Raw genomic sequence first — 22865 nt, forward strand, 5'->3', positions numbered from 1 at the left:
CCTTTCAGTTTCATATTTGTCTTTTATTCACTGCAGCATGGCTGCACATGCTTTCTAAAGGGAATCCATTGGTGAAAACTTTTTTTTCCATGTAACACAAATATGGGGCATACAGTTGTCAAGTGTCACTTTTTTCTTGTCTTGGTAACAGAAGCTTTAAAAATGGAAAGTCTTTTGCTGTTTCTTTGTTTTTTACTGGTTTTGTTTGTTTGTTTGTGGGGTTTTTTTGATACTATGGGATACCCACTGCGTGTTTCTAAGATGTCCTTTTCTTTCAAATTTCAGACATGGGACACAGAACTGGAGAGATCTGCGGAGTCGTGGGCTGAAACCTGTCTATGGGAGCATGGGCCTGCAAGTCTTCTTCCATCAATTGGACAGAATTTGGGGGCACACTGGGGAAGGTAGTTAAAGATGTTTTATACTATACATGATTTATTGTTTTTAATAAAATTTGATTGTTACTTAAAGGAAGAATGACAGAAGCTACAACTTTTTAATGATCTAATAGACTGCTACTGGCTTTCATAGGTACAGACCTCCCACATTTCATGTGCAAGCCTGGTATGATGAAGTGAGAGATTTCACGTATCCCCATCCTCATGAATGCAACCCATACTGTCCTTACAAATGCTCTGGTCCTGTTTGTACACATTACACACAGGTATGTAGGTGGGTTTGGTTTTTGTCAACTGTGGAAAACAGCAGTCAAAGCCTCTGGTTAGGTTGCTGTGTGACACGTAGAACATATTAATCTTGCAGTATATACCATAGCACTATAGTACAAAAAGGTCTTGTTATTAGACTCCATGGTAAGAAGCAGTGGGTAGCAGTGACATAGAGTAGGTTTTTCATACAAATCTTTAGATTTCATCCTCATAAATATAACTTCCTTAACAAGATTAAGGAAAAAGCTCGTGAACTTCAGTATTGAGTGCTACTGCTCAGTGCACTTTGCATCATCTAGTCTTTGTGCTGGTGTGCTGGTCATCCTTTCTGTAATATGCTAAAGAAACAGTACATTTAAAAAAAAAAAAAAAGGTTTTTTTAGGTAAATTCCTGAGATCAAACAACAGTTTTTAACATGTTGCTTTACTTTCAGCAATATTTTGGAATTGCATAGGAACTAACTTATTTGCTACTTCTGAAATCTGTGTATCTAGCCAGAATTTTTCCAGAGGAGAACCAGTCATGTTTTCAGTGAGTGAGAAATATGTGATCCTCAGATTATACAAAAATTCATGTAAAATATTCAATATCCTATTAGAAAACTTGAAAATGATTGATTTTTAAGCATTTATTTTCTGTTTGTTTACTAGCACAATTTACAATTGTATCCAATTTTACCTCCATATTCTTATTTGCCATTTCTGTAAAAATGCCTATATTTACACTTATCTATTGCATGTGAAATCTGCAATACATATAGGTAGTTCTTTGTGGTACAGATTCTTCACAGGACCTGTCTCTTTCAACTCCTTAATTCTACTGGAACTATACAGTTGGCTTACCTTGAATTAGTAAATAGCACCTGTCATATTTGTCTAATTTGAATGTTCCAGCCTTTGTAGTTCAGATTATGTTGAGATATGCAATGAAAATTGTTTCAACAGATGAATAAAGGAGAACAGCCACCTTAGACTGCAATGACATGAAAACATATTTATTTAAAATCCATTACTTGAGTCTTTTTGGTATATGGGGTTTTTTGTGAATAGTTTTATCATTTATGTTTCCTCCTTTCTCTGCTGACAAATATCTGTTCTCACAGTCTAACCAATCTAAACCCCTCTGAGTCCTTAGATTGTACTGAGAACTCCAGGGCACAGGAACTTCTTCTAACTCACAATTATTTACTATTTTTGATTCCAAGAATCAGTTCTTCAGATCATATTTTGTAAATATTTTGCTACGCTTTCAAATACATGTTTAGACCATTTATGTAAAATGAAAGCCATATCTTTTGTATCAATATAAAACTTTCTTTTTTAATAAGGATTTAACCAAAAGGCCTTTTGACAGTTGTACTTAGGTCACTTCAACCCATTTATAAGAGGGGAATGTAACATCGCTTTTGTGGTTTGAGTTTTGTAAGTTGAAGTTTGGAGACAGTTTTGATTTCATGTTAATCAGCTTTGGTTTTCACGTCTTTCTCTTTCCTTTTCTTTAGGTTGTTTGGGCTACAAGTAGCAGAATCGGTTGTGCAATTAATTTGTGTCATAACATGAACATCTGGGGACAGATTTGGCCAAAAGCAGTCTATCTTGTATGCAATTATTCTCCTAAGTAAGTAGACTGACACCCAAAAATATCTTGAGGGGGCAAAATACTTTATAATAATCCAGGAAATAAAATGAAAGGAAATCAGTCTGAGTTTTCTATTTTTTTGTACTGTTACAAAGTAGAGCATTGTTCCCAAGGCAGCCTTTGGCTGCACAAATACTCTTGTGATTTTCTAGTGCTTCAGTTTTCTGGCCTGTGTTTTAGCATACATCATCAGAGATCTTTCTTGTGGTGTGATGTTTGTCTGAAAAATAAAATCTCCGCATTGTGATTTTAAGTTTTGTGTAACACGAAGCCCATGGTTAAGACCAAATTCTATAGGATAACCCATTTAGGAGTGTGGAGCCTGTTCTCATGTAATTGTGGAATTTAGTCTTGGAGTGCTGTGCAAATCTAAAAAGATCTTACAGCAGCTTACAACAACACTTCACTTTTTTTCTTCATAGACTTTTCAATTACTTCTTGTGCATTTGGTATATCAAAACTATGTTATGGTCCAAGTGTCTGATGTTTTTCATCATTTATTTGTCCACATATTAAATGCTGTTTAATGTTAATGTGTTAATTTACTTTTTTTTTTTTGGTGATGCAAAGAGGTAACTGGTGGGGTCATGCTCCTTATAAACCCGGCCGCCCCTGTTCTGCATGTCCCCCTAGTTTTGGAGGAGGTTGCAGAGAAAATCTTTGTTACAGAGGTATGTACTCTTTCAACAGTACAACTATAAACGGGCAGAGAAATTGAACCTTTCTTTTACTTTCCTCATTATGCTTTAACATAGTGGAATAGAATATATTCGTCATGTGCCCAAAGATCTGGTAGGGACCTTCTTTACTATGACGACTGAGGTCATGTACTTACGATACATGAGGCTGAGTCTCACCAGAGGGAGCGGAGAGAACTGAACTCCTGCTGAATGAGGGCTTTTAGTACACAAAGGTGTAGACTGTCACTGTGTGCCACTTGTATGCCTTTATAAAAATATAGTGGGAGTCTATGCAGTGATTTATTCATAAAGAAACGTGTTATCTCAGCAACATGGCAATGTGCATTGCTGTATTCTGTGAAATGTCAGCTGGGATGGTTATTAACTTCTTGCAGTTTTGATAATGCTATTTGTATTTTATAGCATTGAAACACAACATATTCTAAAGCTGCTCTTTCTTTTTGTTTTTCTCAATGTAAAAGTAATTTAGCAATTTTTGTTAGTAACTTTTAAAAGTTATTTATCTATTCATATGAACCATGGAAGCTGCACCACTGTGCCCAAATACCTTTCTTATTGTTCTTGCTTAAGTAAGAAATGTAGATCCAGTCATGAGTATTTCAGAATTATTTTCATTAAGTATGAATAGAAGGGCCTCATTTTCAAGCATATGTTTTTGTGAAATCAGCTTCTTTAATTACAGGTTATCTATGAACCTGGTAAAACTTCCAATGTACAAGAGAAATTTCGCCTTTGTTCTATTGGTGTTTCGATGACATAAAGAAGATACTAAAACAGGAGTGTTAAAAGCACTTTCATACCTCAATTGTGCTGCCTATGCTAGAAAAATTCTACCTTTTGTCAGCATCTGAAAGATACTTGAGATGTATTATTAAGCTTTCTTGCTTATATTCATCCATCATTTTGTGAGAACAAAGCCACACTGCCAAAACATGGTAAGGGATTTACATTCCAGAAACAGTGAATTTTTTTCCTGAGAGATTATTTTTTTGCCTGTTTTTCTGAAACAGAGGATTCAGAAAGGCCTTATTCTCCCCATGAGCCAGAAGAGGAGACCAATGAGATTGAACGGCAGCGATCCAAAGCCCAGGATGCAACGGCACAAAGCTGGCCAAGAACTCATTCACCTTCAGGCTCCACAGGCAGTGATGACAGTGAGAAAAATGAAGTAATAAGCACACAGCAAATGTGTAAGTAATTTACCTGATTTGCAAGTGGTCAACAAATTTGAATTATATAGTATCAAATTCATTGCAATGAAATTTCTTTTTGCTTGTTTTAGCTCAGATTGTTTCATGTGAAGTAAGGCTAAGAGATCAGTGCAAAGGAACAACTTGCAATAGGTATGGTAAATTTTACAGTTGTCATTCTGAGATTATTATAAAAGGCTATATTTGTATGTGAGCTGGAATATTTTTCCCTTTTTGTAATCCCAGGATTTAAGACCAAGTTGTATTTTATTTTCTTAGATATGAATGTCCTGCTGGCTGTTTGGATAGCAAAGCCAAAGTTATCGGAAGTGTACATTATGAAATGGTAAACATTTTAAAATTAGATTTTGTTCTAGTAGATTGTTTAATTAAACAGCTTTTCTGTTGAAATATTACTTAAATTCATATTAAAAATGGATTTTGAAGAAATCAGTATTTACTAAAAATAAAAGCCAACATCAAATGTTTAAGATAACATCAGATGATCTAAGTTTGCATCTGCTATTTTGCATGTACTGTCCGAATGTACTTCATTCTTATACATGCACAGTAGAATTTTTTGTCCACGTATTTGGGTGTAAATATGTGAAGGTGCAACTTAAGGAGAAATACAGCAAATTTTGGGTACACTGATGTAGATCATTTCAGTAAGGCAGGCCTACTTGTGTAAGCCTAATGCTAGCTGAAAATATACAACTTACTCTGTAGAACTGAAAAACAGTATAGGAAATAGCAGCAACTGTGAACAAGTATACTGTGAGTATAGTGTGTCTCTGATTAAGGCACAGTGGTGTTTTCTCCATGTGAAATAATACCTGCATAGACCACATCAAACGTAATAGACTATCTACCAAGTTTCTAATGACACATTGTAATTAAAACCTGATTTTTTTACAAATAAATTACAATGTGAAATAGTGGCTTTTTCTGATATGGAACTGCTTTTCTTGCTGTTTTTCAGCAATCCAGTATTTGTAAAGCTGCCATACATTATGGCATCCTAGACAATGAAGGTGGTTGGGTTGATGTCACTAGGCAAGGAAGGAAAAATTACTTTATCAAGTCTTACAGAAATGGCATTCAGTCAATTGGGTAAGTTTTCTTAAAATGTGTGGAAAGTTTTTCACCTGTTTCTTTTTAATTCATACAAAATGTATCACAGCAATAACATTTTGTTTGTACTTTTCCATAAAGAAAATGAAAATGCTATAAAAAGGCATGCAGATATACAGGTATTACATCCATTCTGAAACTTCATCTAATGTCTAATGGTGCACAGAAGTGATGCAATAATGATGCGAAAGAGGGTGAAATAATTTACAAAATCACTTGGGCAGTAAATTAGTATTTGTAGTTAAATAATCTCAATATTTGGAGTATTCAGTTAATTCATTTCCATGTGTGTATTTTTATTGTAGAAAACTAGTACATATTAACACTGAACTAGATTGTTCTACACTTTTTGGACAAAGCTGGTAATATTTCCAGGGCTGGCCCATAGTCATAGTAATCAATGACAGCTAACAAGGCAATAAATTTTCATGTTCATGTTTGGAAGTGACCCTCTTGTACTGTGCATATGAACAATATGAACCAAATAGAAAATACACCTCTTCCTGTGTGTTTGATAGTTTCATCACAATTCCACAATTTACATATGATAGTTTGTGCCAATATTTTGCACAATTTCTGTATTGGCGAGTGATGGAATATTATTGCATACAGTGGAAGCGTTATTTGGAGGTGTATTACATGGTTCAGCTACTTGCCCTAAGACTAGTATGTGAAAACAGGTCCAAGAACTTGTTGATATGCTAAAATTAAAAACAGAAGAACAGTGCATAAAAGTGGAGAATACTTAGCTGTTTCCATATGTAATTATCCCATTATAGTACATGGATATTAGTATGTTTGAATCTAAGATATTATTAGTATTTGCAAGTTGCACTTCACTATATCTTAATGTATACTTCAGAGATGTGCATTGCTGTCCTTAGCTGTGTATATAGTTAGTATATGTGTAATAGTAGTCAGTCTGTAACAGTTTATGTAGGAGTAATGTCGAATTGAAAGAAAACATAGTTTTGCTGAGTGATTTACTTGGCTCAGGTATGAACACTGTGTTGTGCAAATAAATGCCACATCCTGTGACAACTTTCATAATTTCTCCTTTCAACTGATTTACCTAATCCAGGATAGAGAGAAACACTGACCAGATAGACTGAATTCAGTGGCTGATAATTTGGGCTACCTGGCTGGCAGTTAGGATATTGATATCAATCAGTTTGAGTCATCCAATGATCTGGCTGTGGTTTAAGTTATCCTCCCCAAAAATGAAGATACAGACAAATATCTGGTTTTAAATGCTTTTATACAAAGAGAGAAGTAAATCTAACATATTAGAAGCCAGCTTTCTTAGAAATGTAGGAGTAGTTAAAATGTAGAAAATCTTCCAACTAGAAGGAATTTATTATCCATCACTTGAAATCTCTGTGTTTGTATGCCATCTGAGACAAAACTGTATGGGAGTCCAGTTTACAGAGTGTGTTTTGTCACCTGTCCTCTGAGAACTGGAACTCAGAGCGAGGTATTAACCCTTGGTTTTGTTTGCTGTGGGCATGGATAATCGTATGACTGCTGAACAGTAGTGGCCATTTTGGTTTTGTGATTCAGATGTTGTAAAAAAAAATAGATGCCTTATAGATAAAAGACTGTTAAAGGACCAAATCTATACCTTTGTATCTACAAGTATATTTCAGGAAACTCCTGCCGCTATTTGTGCTCCCTGATGACATAATTCTTCATTAATGTCCTGTAGTACTTAGGACATCACTTTTTAGAGTGGATTTACAAAATACTGTGATCAGGCATCAACTTCATAAATCAGTTTATAAATCAAAGCTCTAGACGGAGCTTTGCATAAACCACATATCTGTTCAATGAATAGATAAAATGACATGGATTTCACCTCTAGTGGATATTACAGAACAGAAAGGCAGAAAAGGCCATGTCAGTGCAACAGCAAATTTCCTGATCTTAGAAACATAGAATCATGGAATGGTTTTGACTGGAAGGGTCCTTAATGATGATCTCATTCCAACTCCCCTGCCATGGGCAGAGACACCTTCCACTAGACCAGGTTGCTCAAAGCCCCGTCCAGCCTGGGCTTGAACACTTCCAGGGATGGGGCATCCACAGCTTCTCTGGGCAACCTGTTTCAGTGCCTCACCACCCTTATATCTAATCTAAATCTATCCTCTTTCAGTTTAAAGCCATTACCCCTTGTCCTGTCACTACACACCTTTGTAAAGAGTCCCTCTCCAGTTTCTTGTAAGTCTATTTGATTCAAAGGATCTTCAGCTCCTTTGATTTATAATCAGGATTGATAATACAGATATTTTTTCAACTGCTGCATATTCTTAGTATAGAAAACCATTTTAACAATATCTGAGCAAGCTAATCAGCAACAGAATACAGTGAACTATTCCCACATCAGTGTTTGGCAGTGCTAGGGCCACGGAAGTATGAGTTAACTCCGTGAAAGCAAATTGGAATCCAGAAAATGAGCAAATGTGAAATTGGTGGGCCATACAACTAAATAAACCAATGCCAGCAAACAGTTTCTAAATACAAATTGCAGTAACATGGAGAACATAGCAGTAATTTGCTCCAAGGGTGAATAGGGAATAATTTCCATGTTGGTGGTGGTGGTGTTTGGTTGGTTGGTTTTGTTTTTTTTTTTTTTTAATAATAAACAACTTTATGGGTGCCAAAACAACCATAATCAGCTTCTTTGTTACAGGTGAAAAATATTAGAATCAGAAGCATATCCAATGAGTTGAATGAGGATTAAAATAGGAGATAAAAGAAGTACAATAGAAGTGTTTATCAGTTGTAATGTAACAACAGGATGTACATACCTGACTTTATATAATGACAGGAAACAGATCTGAGTACCATATAATTACTGAGCGAAACAGACTGTTACATGTTTTACTGGGTTTCTAGTAATACTGGTGATAATTTAACATATACACATGACCCAAAAGTAAAAGTTAATGAAATTTTTCAAAAAGCCTGCCAGGAGAAACTCTTCAGTGTTGGAGCTGTTTGTAGGAATGAACCTTTAGGGGGAAAAAATCATCTCTTCTGGTAGCTGGGTGCTTCTGAGCAGTTCTCAACCACAGATTTTAGTTGCTATATTTTTAGGGACAAATAGATTGCATAATTTGTTCCTAGCACACTTATTCTCTCAGCAAATTGAATTACTGAAAGAGCTTAACATGCATTCCTGATTTTCAAACAGATTCACTGGGAGTACAAAGTAAATGTGTCATTGCAATAAATAGATTCACAACTGGGGAGAGGGAATGCAGTGAGTAAAAGTTGATTAGGGACAATGTCTTGAGTTTTCTTGTAGATGCGCTAATAACAATTCTCCTAGCTAGAAGAAATCACTGAGAGATGTTATTTACTGGCTATTTCTATCATTTCTTTTTCAGAAAATACCAGTCTGCTAACTCCTTCACTGTCTCTAAAGTAACAGGTTAGCATTTATTTCTTATAAACTCCATACTACTTTGAATTATGTTTTTTCAAAATAGCACACGTTTATTTGTTTCTATTTTCTTTGTTCAGTTCAAGCTATCACCTGTGAAACAACAGTGGAACAATTGTGCCCATTTCAAAAACCAGCCTCACACTGCCCAAGGTAAAATTCTTTGAGTTTTATTAATTCAAAGTTCTGCCGTATTATCTGTCAGTTACTAATTATCTATGTTCGTCATTGACAAAAGTAAGAACAGTAGCTGTAGAAGTGAAGGCAGAAATGTTTTTCCAGCATCTTAGTCTTTGGTCTAAGGTAGGTAAAGATGATCTACAGGCTTTTTCATTATGAGAATCTCACTTTCTTTTGCCCATAAAGATCTTTCTTTGGTCCCTTGGCCAATCTTAGTGAAATCATTGTTGCTTAGACCAAAGAGTGCAAACTAAAATGCATTTTTCTTTTCTGTTGTCTGCTATTAAATCTATGCACCTTAGGCAAAACACACTTTCAGTTTGTTTGCCTGTAAAACAAATACAATAAAAGAATACGATAAAGCTACTTATTGCAGAAGTTATCAACTTGTTTTGGAAGATAGAGCGAGCAAATACGTTTGCAAAAAAAAAGAAATATACATTGTTAAGGTAAGGTGTGGTCTGCACATCACTTAACAGTTTTAAATATATGTGTCATTTCTTTGAAGCTTACATTTTAACTCTTTGAAAGGAGCCTGTGCTGCAGTATTTTGAGGAAGGAAATCAGTAACAGTTCTTAAAACCATAGATGCGTCAAAGGTAAATACACTGTAGCATGATTTACCGCAAGCTAAGCTGGAGATATCCACAGGATTACTTTCATAGCAACCCTACAGCCAATACAGGAAGCCAGTACAAAGCCAGAACTGCTAGGAAAACATCCCTTCATGTAGCACTTGGGTCCATGAACTTGTTTGGTGTTTGGCTATGACTCCTGGCTTTCTAGCTGGAAGATGTGGAGAAGTAAGCGAAGGAGTGGAATGCAGGAATGGATAGGTGCAATCTCATGTTTCTATCTTTTTTTTCTTCATTATTAAAAAATAAAACTAGCTCCATTAAGAGAAAAATAGGTTCTGTCTTTAAGAAAATTTAAAAATTAATTTAAAATTACTGATTAATTCTGACGCATCAAGTTAAGGAACTTCACAACAGCAGTGATTCATTCAAGATTCTGTACATGCTCTTAATTCTGAAAATGTAGTCTTGGGAGTTACAAGCAGTAATCAGCCATGGCATTGATTGCACAACCAAATTTTTCCCTCTCATGCCCTCATCATAAATCTGTAGGTTTTCAAAAGGACTCTTTGACATCTTGCATCCTTCAGACAAACATCTCTCTCCTAGGCGCATCATCCTGTTTGAATTACCCGTCTGGGAAGACCGTAGCTTGCCCAAGTGCTGTGACATGCTGAATGTTGAGTCAGTTGAAGCATAGACAGCATCCTGGAGAAGAACACTTTCCCAGGGCTCCTCCATGTAGGGTGACTCCAAAGCTATTAGGGCATGACCCACTTTTTAAATGAAACAGCTTAGAGTAGACCTAGAGCCAACAGATACTTCTTCCCTGTAGCAAATTACAATTACCAAACAAGATGCTTGACACCTCCTGTCCTGCTGTTAGCTTCCCACATGGTGTTCCTGGGCACTTTGGAGCTCTAGCAGGTGTAAATCACAGAGAGAGTTTTCTCAAAGGTTAACGAAATGCAGCTGAATAAAGATAGTCTTTGTTTCTGTGGCTGTCTGATCTCCTAGAATCACCTAGGAATCTCATTACTTTCCAACATTTTTCATTTTAGCTGCAGATGCCAAGTGCTCACTCTCATTATAAGTTGCTAAATTGCCTTGCATCATCAGGTCCTCAGCATCATAGCAGGTCCTCATTCAGATCTGCCTCTCCTGAGCAGGTATTCAACTATATAGTTTGTGTAGGGTGCTGTAGAAACAGATAAAAATATGAGTGAACAGTCTCTCTTCTCACTGGCTTTTTATACTTGCTTCACATATGTTGAACAAGAACACCATCTGCTTATCCAAAGGGGAGAAGACCAGACCTGTTGAAGTATGTTTTTGAGCACTTTATTATGAACCACAACTTATATCAGCAGTGCTTTCACTCATAATGTCAAAGCCTCAAGAACTGACTGCCTTTTAGTAGCAGTATGGACCCAGGTGTATGCATCATCAAATTGATCTATAGTCAATGATGATGTAGTAGATAACATAGTAATACTCTGATGTCATTCTTTCTAACTGTGTGTGATTTATTTTTGATATTTCAGGGTGTATTGTCCTCACAACTGTATGCAGGCAAATCCACACTACGCTCGTGTAATTGGAACACGAATTTATTCTGATGTAAGTATAGTGATTTACATTGCATTATATAAGGGAATATAAAATCCTATGAAAAGTTATAATGTAAAGATAAGATATTATACGGATATCCAGTTTTCCTCCATGTGCTGATTTTTTACATAGTCTTTTCAAAAGTTTTTTTCAGAGGCTCCCTTTTAAATTAATAGGACTCAGCTGCTGAGGGTACAGAAAGTTATTTGAAAACTCAGTGTAGACTTCAGTAGTCTCTGGACCCATATTTTCAATTTTTTATCAAAATACCCACAGATTTGTTTGGTGTTGGCAGTGTATACTTATTTAAACCATTGCTCTTTAGATCCTGATACAACCATAACTTATGTCAGATTAAACTAACAAAAAAAATTAATAAAATTAATGTCCACAGTCTCATTATGTTGGATATTTCTTATCTGTGCAGATAGCTAAATATTTGCAGCAGGATTTTTATATATTTGTGTAAAGTATCTGACCTCATATTATTTTAACAGACTAATATTCTATTTTTTTGGTCATTCTGTTTCCTAGTCAACTTTTTTTTTTCCCCCTGTTTTTTCTACATCACATTTAATCCTGTAGTGGGTAGAAAGAATTAAAAGAAAGTTCTTATTTATGCCCCTCTTTGTCATCTCTCTGTGGAGAAGCCAGGATGTAGTGGCAGAGAGAGCAGTTCCCGTACAGCCAGTACGCTGTATGTTTCAACTGTCTTTGAGATGTCGTAAGGAATAGTATGGCAACCAGCTGGGTCAGATGATGATTTTCAGTACTTTTCAGCACTGTGAAGTATGTGCAAATAATATGCAAATCTGTATTCATCATTATTTTGAAACTAACTAGTGTCCGTTAGATTACCTGAGTAACTTGTCAGGAAAACACTCTTGTCCATAAGTAGTGTTACTTGTGTGAGCAGTACTTCCAGTTTAGGAGGTGAATTGATGTGTGCTTGTGGAACTGGATACTTAATGTATATGACAGGGGCAGTGAAAATAGATTCAATGAAAGTCCATTTTGTGGAATACAATTTTCTTTCAGTTCTGTGGTTGTAATCAAAGGCTACAGTCAAAGTTTCCCAGTGTGTTAGAAAATACTTTGTTGTAGGAGAAAGAAGACCCATTTCTGTTTAACTTACACAGGAGAACTTCTCAGAATATGTATTTGCTTTGGTTGGAGAATCCCAAATGACTTTAATTAGTATTACAGAGTTACACTTTAAAATTATTTTAGATGTACTATCTCATTATTCATCTCCGTTATATAGAAATGTGTGCAGCCATACTGCTTTTAGGAAAAAATGGACAAAAATACAGGTAAGAAACCAGGGATGGGAGTCGTCTGATCAACTTCAGGTGCTGTCAGAGTACATATCTACACTGCAGGGGCTATTCCAGGTTATGCTCATAGAAGTTTATAGTACATACAGTGTAGTGGTAAAGGAGGTGAACGGGTACCTGCAGAGCAGAATTCATTTGACCTTTTCAGAATGTCTACCTCAATAAGAGATGAATTGCCTAATAGAGATCTCTTCATCTCAGTTTCCAACAGAAGGGTCCTAGGGCTTCTAGCTCAGGTGTAGGCAGATGTGTCTTTCCTATATTTACACAGATGTTCCCATCGACGGTATCAGTATTATGTGATTTTCTGCAATGGTTTTTTGTTACTAACTATTTCAAAACTAAGATACTTTTTAATTGAAATTTTCACTAAATACTATGATTGGGTATTTTGTGCATTATAACATTATTACTGAACTAGTTTCAGGTGAAGTATTTATAGAGAATAATGTATTTAATAAGCATGTTCTCTTTTGCAGTTTTTCATGTATTCACAGACAGATTTGTTCATAGATACAGATAATTCATTTTCCCACTTGTCATAGCAATTGTATTTGAAATTTCAGTTCATGACCTGCTTGGTTGATTCCACAAAACAGATGAGGTTTCTGTGACATTCGTGCAAATTGTTTTGTTTCAGAAATGCATATATATGTATATGAATGTATACATATATGCAGATGACTATTTATTTGCATTACTGCTTAGGCCACTTGCATTCAGTAAATGAAGAGGATTTTGCAGAGATATTAAGGAAAAAAGCAAATAACATTAATAGATATCACTGATGCAAAAAGAAAAGTTTACAAAAACATTTTTGCAGTATTTATGAACATCTGGTTAAACTTCTGCTTTTTCATGCTTTGGTCTGATCAGACATTCATTCTTAAACTCATTTCATATTTTAAGGTGAATTCTTTTCCTCCCTGTTCCTGAGAAGGCTTGTTCTCTGGTTTATCAGTAGTACCCCACAGAATTTTTACCCTTTTTTTCCTCCTGTTCTTCTTTTATCTTTTGACATTGCAATGACTGTGTCTAACTTGATTAAAACATGCTCCCCTTGCCCCCTAACCCCCCTCCCCCCCATTACTTCATCTTTCATTCTTCCAGCCTTCTAGCTATTGTCTCTTCGTCTGTGGCAGATAAACCACAGTCATGGTTCATACAGCCAGGATCTATAAACTTACGTGTGTGGAGTTTTCATGTCACACCCATCCATCTGTGCTCTATACCCTGTATTTTTTTAGTTGATCTCCTTGTTTCACTTGTCTTGAGGTAGACTGCAAGTCCTTAAAAAAAAAAAAAAAGTTATTTCTTACTCCGAGTTTATGGTACAATTAGTTTTCTTTTCTAAATAGAGCTATAACAGTATGAGTATGAACTGTAGCATGTGTCGTTCTCAGCAAACAGAAGTACACCCTCTACTCTGCTCTCATGAGACCCCACATGGAGTCCTGCATCCAGCTCTGGAGCCCTCAGTACAGGAGAGGCATGGACCTGTTGGAGAGGGTCCAGAGGAGGCCACCAAGACAATTAGAGGGCTGGAACACCTCTCCTATGAGGACAGGCTGAGAGAGTTGGGGTTATTCAGCCTGGAGAAGGCTCCGGGTGGACCTTATTGCAGCCTTTCAGTACTTAAAAGGAGCCTATAGAAGGGTGTGTTTATGACAGGACAAGTTGCCCAGAGAGGTGGTAGATGCCCCATCCCTGGAGATGTTCAAGGCCAGGCTGGATGGGGCTCTGAGCAACCTGATCTAGTTGAAGATGTCTCTGCTTATTGCAGGTAGGTTGGACTAGATGACCTTTGAAGGTCCCTTCCAACCCAAACTATTGCATGATTCTATGATTCTATGAAATTACTCCTTCTTCATATGGCACAAACACACTGCTACCTTTGTGCTTTGTGTCCCTGCTGGCCCCACTGCTAAGAGTTTCTTCATGGTCATGATTCATCTTGTTGGGAGACTGGGAAAAAAGAAAGTTTCCTCCTATCTTGTACTGAAGAGTTGGTTCCACCTTTCAACTTTGGTTTATCCATTTTGCCTAAAACTTTTCAGAATTGTGTCATGTTGACAAGCATTTTAACAATGTCTATATTTTTAAAGCACTTTTTGAAGTTACCTTATTTGTGAAATAAAATAAAAACTTTCCCAAGAACTGGATCATGGCAGGCCTGATGTGATTATCTGAACTCTGTTGGAGATGATCTTGCAGTATCTGCCCGTACATAGGTTGTCTTTTGTTGTTGCTGTTAGTCCCTGGTTTATCAAGTACCAAAGTAACAAATATTTTCACAGATAGAAAGAGAGGCTACAATAGCTCAGTTGAAACTTCTTTCACTTGCAGATTTTTTTGGTAACATTTTATTTTAATGGACAAAACTTAGATGTGTCTGTGGTAGAAGTTCTTAACCACATTCTAGCTGCCTTATAAGAACTTCTAAAGAGATGAAGGTTTATATTATATTTATCCTGTTTTTTTCACAGTAGGCAACATTTTCCCAAATGAAATCTCTTACCAGTAGTGACTCTATATTATGGGTATGGATTGAGCATTTCTACCAAAAAATTGAGCCTCCTTTTAGGAGCTAGATATCAACAAAGGTCTGTTATCTAAAGAATTTGATAGTTTTGCATAATTTCATACCATCTGAGGACTTTGGCCATATAAATTTTCGTTTGAGTAACCATATATGGAAATACTTCCTTAATGCTTGTGCAGAAGTATTCATTATTCTCTGCTGTGGTAAAATATAAACAATATAATGTAAAAAAGCTATTAAATAGTTCTGTATTCCCATGATGGTGAGGAAGAGATGCATGTGGTTAAAATGCATTTGCAGAGTCCTGCTATGCTGTGGTAGATATTTGGTATTTTGCTGAGTAGCTGAAGAAGGAAAATAATTAAGCAGCTTGGTATTCAGATTCTATGACCTGTTAAATACTAATGAATTTCAGTGGGTTCGCAGCACAGCCGTAAAGCAGGGTCATATAATGCTGTATGAAATGTTTATGTTAACTAAAAAATACTGTCTTATATATATTTTGGAGTGAGTTCATCAAAATTAAAGAAACACCCCCAAATCTATGATGAAGACTTCCAGAAAGTGACATAAGGCTGCTAAAGCAAAATTAACTTACCAATAATATGCTGAAATTTGTGATAGACCTATGTGTGAAATCCTGTTCTGCTTAAATTAACGGGAGGTCACCTTAACAGTTCAAGGAAGTGTGATCAGGATGACATATTACTAAGTATAGGAAATATTATGTCGTCAGTACTGGAATCTGGTTCCATTTAGGTGAAGATTACCAAGCCAATCAGGAGTTCTTGGAAGCTCAAGGCAGATAATATTTTCTTAAAAAAGGTATATTCTGTATATATTGATAAAACTACATGAATTTATTAATCTGTATTCTTATGAGCTAGTTCATAATTTAATTCTTCATGTATTCAAAAAGTATGCACATTAGTTCTCCAATCTAATCTGGAAAGCAGCATCAGAATATCAGTTTATTTTTCATCTGAAAATAACCTCTGAGTTGGCCTCATCAACCCAATTCTTCTGACCTCTCCTTTTTCACATATCCCATATAAGTGTGTTGCCTTTAGCTTTAAAATGTTGTGCATTAGCCTAGCTGTACTTCATTGATCCAGTAACCAACTGTGGTACCAACCCCAGCAATGACCCCATACTTTACTGGAAATGCCTTCCAACAAATAGTCAGCCAGTCTTCTGTCAAAATCTCCATCCTTTGACTTTTTATTTCTTTTTTACTTGACCAGAAACTTCTAAGTAACATTGGAACAGCCAGTATCTTAGGTGCTGTCAAATGCAATTATGAAAGTACCTACCTATCTAATGATGTGCACAAAGTTGATTACTGCTACAGAGGTGACAAACTTTGATTTTTCTTTTCTCCAATTGTACCTCTAGGTTTTTTCTTTGTGTGTGTTTTGTTGTGTTTTTTTTTTAATATCTCCAATGAGAACTGAAAACAAAGTTGCTACTATGTTATAGTACTGGTAATTAATACTGTTCTTCTCATTCTTCTGTAGTTAATTGCCTATGAATCTCATCTTTCATTTCTTTAGACTGTAATCCTGTATTTAAGAGGCCATTTTCCCCCCTGTATCTTTGAAATTGCATATGATCAATCTGATCTTAAGTTACTCCCATAGTATGAGTACATAAAGGATGCTGTAATCCTAAAAATAAATTGACTACTGGTGTCCAGGATGTAACAAAAGTCTTGTAACCCTGGGAGAAGGAGAAAAAGTCCAGAGGAGCATAAATGGCATCCCTTCTGGCATGTGTGAAAACTGCAACTAGCAGTGTGAAGAGAAAAACTCTAAAGCATCTTTACGGAAGATTCTTTGCATAAACGATTTGAAATCTTTGCTCCTAGAAATATTGTAACATTAAAAGATAAACTATATAACAGTGAAACTGACAAGTTTATGCTTGGAATGAGACTAGGAAAATCATTGCTATTTTAAAATCCTGATTTTACGTAGCATTAAGATTACAAAATAGCTATGCTAACAGATATAAATTATTCCAATTATAACTAGAAGAAATGCAATTCTTGTTTAAATAGTGCTCTCTGTGACCAGCTATTGGTATTTATATTGGCTAAGTTTTTAAGGTTGGTTGAGGAAAGACCTATTGCAGTGAAGAATTTGTCCACAAAATTATTTGGCTCCAAGTGGAGTACCACTGTAGCTGGAGCTACACTTTGCTGTGCTATGTATTGAAGATTACATTCTGGAGTATTTAATAAGCTTAATTCCTCTGACAATTATTTTTTTTTAAATGCTGAAAGAGTAGTAGAGAACTGCAAGTTTAAATTGATAATTTAAATGAACATTATCGAGATTGTCACTGAGCAATACGTCTGTGGATATTATTTATGCTACATAGGTTCATGAGAGGAGTTAGTGGCCAGAGAATGTAGGTTTTGCTCAGATGAAATGGCTGTAAACTTCACAGAATTTTTGCCTGCGTAAAGTTTGTGGAATTAGACCCTAATTTAAAAATTCTTCTTTTGAAGCAATTTTGAAGTCTTTACCTCCTGACTGTTTTTCCTCACTCAGAGTTAAGGAGCTAAAGCCATTAGTCTGCCATTAGTCAACTTTCATAGCTAAGGTTCTGTTTGATGCTCAGATTGTACCTTTAATCTAATTAGCTTTTAATGTTTGCCCATGCCTGGATAGGAAATTGTGGCGTTCCCTTCGAATATGGATCATATCACCATTGTTTCAGGTTTTGCACCTAGAAATGGAATTATTGCGGTGTAACCCTCACCTTTGGGGTAGGACACCCACCTGGAAACATCTGACTCCAGTGGGCCTTTGCTGTTCTGTGGTTCTCCTGTTTGGCCCTGGCTGGAGATTAAACTGAATCTCCTGATCTATAATAATTAATGGGACTAAGGTTAGAGTTTTACTACTTCTCTGCTGTTGAAATCAAGGCTGATAGAGCCTTTCATTTTGAAAGGCTCAAAAATTCTAACTTGTTCCTGATCCTTGAACTGAAATAGCCTGAAATAAATTATTTTGGGGTCATGCTGCAGGAGATCTTTGAAGAGGAAGTGTCTGTACTCCTATAAATTGGCCTAATTCGTATGAAACTGATTTAAATGCTGTAAGAGTAATAGAAGTGGTCATGTAATAAATTTAATTATTTTCTAGAATTTGGTTTAAATGTCTTTATCAGTTTTCTTCTAAAGAATTTTGAAATAAAAGGATGAATGAAAACTAATCTTCTCCGCATTCTTTCTTAGATGTCCAGTATCTGCCGGGCAGCAGTACATGCTGGTGTGGTCCGCAACCAGGGTGGTTATGTTGATGTTATGCCAGTAGACAAAAGAAAGGTGTACGTTGCTTCCTTTCAAAATGGGATATATTCAGAAAGGTACAGAACCCAGTTTCAAAGATTACATTTTACCCTTCACCTCAATAAGATTTACAAAGTCTTGCATTATGTCTGTTTGTACCTGCGGCAGTGCTAGAAACCAAACAAATAGGCCAACATGGGTGATTTACAGAGCTTGTGTAACAGCTGTGGTGACTTTGGAGAAGCTGTGGTACCAGAGCTGCCTGCCTCCTCTAAGCTTGTAAATCATTACTCTAAAAAGCTGCTTATGAAATAAAATAACCCTCTTGTTTACTTTGCTGGTTCTTTTGCAACTAACACATTATTTGATAAGAAAATTGCCTTTGCTTTGTTTGGGATTTTTTTTAAATTAACATCAGTGATTTTTTTCTGTCCAAGTTAGAGGATCTGCAATAGATGTCTACAAGTAGCTGATGTGAGTTCATGATCAAATGTTTATTACCAATTACATGGTATGGAGCCAGTGAGCCTGGATCATAAATAATATTCACAAGCATTAAAATTCATAATTTTTATTTTTTTAATGATTTGACTGTTTATACCAGTGTTTTTCCGAAACACATGAAGATGCTTTGAAAGTTCATTTAGTTGTATTCAGTGTATTCATGCGTTCTATGATGATAACATATGTCTGCATGTTGCAGATTAAATTTAATCCGTGAAGGAGTTCTCCAGGTTCTAAAGAACGAGAAATTACCTAAAAAAAAAATCTTGTCCCACTCTTTAGTCCTGTAAAGCTATGAATGATTTTTACTTCTAAAACTGTAGAAATTTGTGGGGGGAAAAAACACCAAAAGTTTCTGTAGAGAACTTGGAAGTAGTGGTTTTAATAGGAGGTTGGGGTATGTCTTGCCTCTTTCCCTCAAACCTTTCAACAAACCTGGAAACTTGTAAAATACAGATTTCCTTTGCTTAGTGGATGACTTAATTTGCACATTGTTTGGTCTTTACACATGACCATCCAGTTCCCTCAGAAGAAGTGCTTCCTTACTGACACTTTTGGTCTCCATCTAAATCTCCTTACGGAGTAGAGATGTAGCCAGGAAAAGTGTAGCAAATGTAATCATGGTTTATGCTTTACCATCCTGGTAAAGTTTGAAAGGTCAGCAGTTTGGAAAACAGTCTCATGCAATTTTCCTGTGAAGCAGAAGAAGATGGATTGTAATGCCATTGCAGGCAACCTGTTTCATCGTGCCCTTCCTTACTTTCACCTCCATTTTCCTTCTCTTCCCAGATATGCCTCAGATGGGGTCTGCAAAAGTGAAAACAGTGAGACATGGTTTTCAATATGACATGCTAGTTCAGTTTATAAGACAAAAATATTTATTCTAACAAAATTTCATTGCAGTTAGGCATTTTTGTTTCATTTCTTTTGAAGCCAGATATTTATCCATTCAGAAGGCATTTGCTATGTTTTTCTGAAATATTCTCTTTAGAAATCTGTTCTTCAGCATATAAGCAACTAACAAACAAGTGATCTCCTAGGACTGCAAGTTCTTTCCAAATACAGTTGTTAGAATAGAGACCATAAGATGCATGCTTTCTCTTTTTCTTAAAAAGTTTTTTTTTTAGTGTTTTGTTTCAATGGAGCTTTATTCTTTGAACCAGAATCCCTCATCGCAAGGGATTACTTGATTTTTTTTTTAATGTTATGATTTGTTCCTAATAAGCTGCTTGGAAGAAAACTTAGTCTGAAATTTATATAATTTTTATTTGTAACAGCTTTAAAAAGAATTCTTAGATAGTTAAAGTTATGGGTAGTCACAGGAAGAGTCGCAGGATCCTAGAATTGTATTTCACAATAAAAAAAAGTTGTCATGGGAGTGTTCCAGTCTTAAAAATAACATCAGAAATGTTTTATGTTTCAGTTTACAGAATCCTCCAGGAAGCAAGGCATTCAGAGTATTTGCTGTTGTCTGAGTCCAGCAAGTAAAATGTAAAACAGGCAAGTGAAAACAGAGCACTTGGAAGAGAATAATGAAGGCTGTTTCTTATAATTCCTAAAATTTGTATAAAGCTGTAACATTATTGTACAGAAGATGTATACTGCTTTCCACCAAAAAGTTTAAATTACATATATATCTAATGAAAAAAAATATGTAAAAGTAAACATGGGAGAAAAATTAATTTGAAAATCTATAATGATATATAACAATATTTTGAATCCTGTGTTAAATATTGCTATATTTTCTTAGCAGTTACTCCTATACAGTTGATTCAAAGCTCATAAATGTTCTTTGTTTCCTTCATCTGAATATATTATTGTATGGTGCTTTATATATGCCACTAACAGTAACCTTAAAACTATACCATAGGGAGGCCTGAGTTTTTATTTCCAAGGTACATAAAAGAAGCCATCCCAATAATTCAATATAATAAATCATGCCTTAAAGTAAAATAAAATATATATAACTTTCTGATGATTTACAGTAGCATTAGCCATGCAAGCATAAATGAAGAGCTAGACTGTTTTCAATTTCACACTAATCATAAATACAAATACCTATTTTGAAATAAAATGGAAAATATGAAATATAGGGAAGGCCTGGGTCATATTAGCATGTTTTCCTCTAAAGAAATATTTTTAAGAGACTAGGCCATTCACATTTATTATTTCTTAAAAATGTTAATAAATAAAACGTTTATTGGGTGCTGCTAAGCTCTTTAGTTCGAATAACCAATTCATTATGGCCCAGTCCTTTCACAAATATTCAGCTGTCTTGGGATGTGTGAGTGAGAGATAGACATATATAACCTTGAAGGTTTCATATTGAGAAGTGGGGTAACCTGAAATTAAGGAATAAGCCATCAGTTCTGCAATGCAGTTCTGCACACATACACGCTTTATTCTTGCCATGTGACTCCTTCAATTTACCTAAATTGGATTTCAGCAAAAACATAGAACTGTACACATACATAAAAATTTGCAAGCTTGAGGCCTTAAGCTGTGCATGGTATCCATATACTATACATTAATATGAGGGTAAATGTTCAAGAAAAACGTAAAGAAAACGGTAACAAAGGCTATCCTTGCTCCTCATGACCTGGCAAATACTCCTGCAGGCCAGGAAGTATAGTGATACAGAGCCCAGTGACGATTATGTCATTTGGTGCTTCACCATGTTTAAAAATTCATTTATGGTGAACAGCCTTGTGCATTAATTTTACCATATTATGGTATATGAAGAACATGTAGTGGTGATACTATGTTTCTTTCTATGAAAAGTGTATTGGTGCTTTAAGACTGAAAAGCTGTTAAACTTTATTTTTGGTATTTTTTGTTTCTGTTGTTAAATTTATTTCCTCCAACTTGTAAACTTATTCATATTCTTCATATTTCAGAATAGTATATTCTGCCTTCTGTTTTGCTACATATACTACCTCACGTAGTTAGGCAAGCTTTGTTAGTTTTTTCAATCTGTTTTGAATAAAATTAATTTAGATAGTAAAAGTATGTTTGACAGTCTTTGTTTTTGGATTGTTTGTCCTGCGTCTAGAAGAAAAAAGTAACAGCCAACAACAAAATTTGCTTCTTTTTTTGTTTTTTCTGACCTACACGTTGCAAGCATAGGACCAAGCAGTAGACATAGTCTGAGGCTCTAAAAGCTGTAAAGGCAATTTCAGCACACGACTTGCATTCGTTGCATTGGGAGTTTTATGGACAAATCTTCTGGCTGTTTTCTCAAGTTTTGACCAGGGTGTTTGGGAACAGATTGCTTTCTCATTTTCATGGAGAACTCCGTGTCAGGAAGTGATTAAAAAAAAAAGAAAGCCACCACCTTTTATTCAGTCCAGCTCTTTGCTCTTGTGGTAAATGTTTATAGTGCAAATGTTCTTAGCTACATTTGTTGGGAACAAGCAGGCTTTTATATTACACATTCTTTTTTTTGCTTCATAAGACTAATGGTCAACTTGGGAGTTCCAGTTGGGAAATCTATTTAACTGATGAGGCACACAAAGAGTCTTTGATCTATAACCCCTTTTTTTGCAGGTGGTGGCAGGGGGCCATTGAAAGAAGCTTTATATAGATTTTGTAAAACTGGCATTAACCATTTTTTCGGAATTGAAACCAAAGTGCAAGTAGACTTTGGCCCTGATGGGTCACTCAAAGGCTTGAGATAGACTTGCACTGCCTTTCCTTAAAAGCACCAAAGCAGTAACACAGGAAGGTCTTGGGGTTATCAGAACATAAAGTGGAGTAAGGCCACTTCTGAAATTAAGGACAGAGAGAACTGCTGAGGGAGACATTTGAAACGAAATGGTGGGGATACAACCATAGTGCCTCTTTGCACACAGGTGGGACGCTTTCTTGCAGCCTGGCCTTGCCATCCAGCAGCTGTCCATGTCCCTTGCCTGGGCCATGGTCCCCAGCAGTTCCCTCAGGAGCCCCTGAGAAGCCTGCTGGGTGCTCCAGAGCCTGGGTGGTGAGCTAGCTCCCTCCCCTTCTGACCAGGCAGTTGGGTGCACCCCTTTCTTTGGGCAGTAC

The 22865-nt window shown here is 35.9% G+C and overlaps 1 protein-coding gene across 3 annotated transcripts in view; it reads left to right on the plus strand.

Moving 5' to 3' along the window:
- Positions 1–21680, plus strand: part of CRISPLD1 (cysteine rich secretory protein LCCL domain containing 1) — a 41144-nt gene extending 19464 nt beyond the window's left edge. For 2 of the 3 annotated variants that reach the window (XM_065628187.1, XM_065628188.1), the window contains 13 exons: positions 286–404; positions 532–664; positions 2171–2286; positions 2878–2978; positions 4019–4198; positions 4291–4351; positions 4478–4544; positions 5181–5311; positions 8722–8765; positions 8858–8930; positions 11077–11152; positions 18267–18397; positions 20248–21680. In XM_065628187.1, the coding sequence (XP_065484259.1) occupies positions 286–404; positions 532–664; positions 2171–2286; positions 2878–2978; positions 4019–4198; positions 4291–4351; positions 4478–4544; positions 5181–5311; positions 8722–8765; positions 8858–8930; positions 11077–11152; positions 18267–18397; positions 20248–20299 (1284 nt within the window). In that variant the 3' untranslated portion in view covers positions 20300–21680. Of the gene's footprint in view, positions 1–285; positions 405–531; positions 665–2170; positions 2287–2877; positions 2979–4018; positions 4199–4290; positions 4352–4477; positions 4545–5180; positions 5312–8721; positions 8766–8857; positions 8931–11076; positions 11153–18266; positions 18583–20247 lie in introns of those variants that run through there. The other variant, XM_065628186.1, reaches the window with a different exon arrangement.
- Positions 21681–22865: the final 1185 nt, after the last annotated feature.

The sequence above is a fragment of the Caloenas nicobarica genome, chromosome 2, assembly GCF_036013445.1.
Source record: "Caloenas nicobarica isolate bCalNic1 chromosome 2, bCalNic1.hap1, whole genome shotgun sequence".
Classification (NCBI taxonomy): Eukaryota; Metazoa; Chordata; class Aves; order Columbiformes; family Columbidae; genus Caloenas; species Caloenas nicobarica.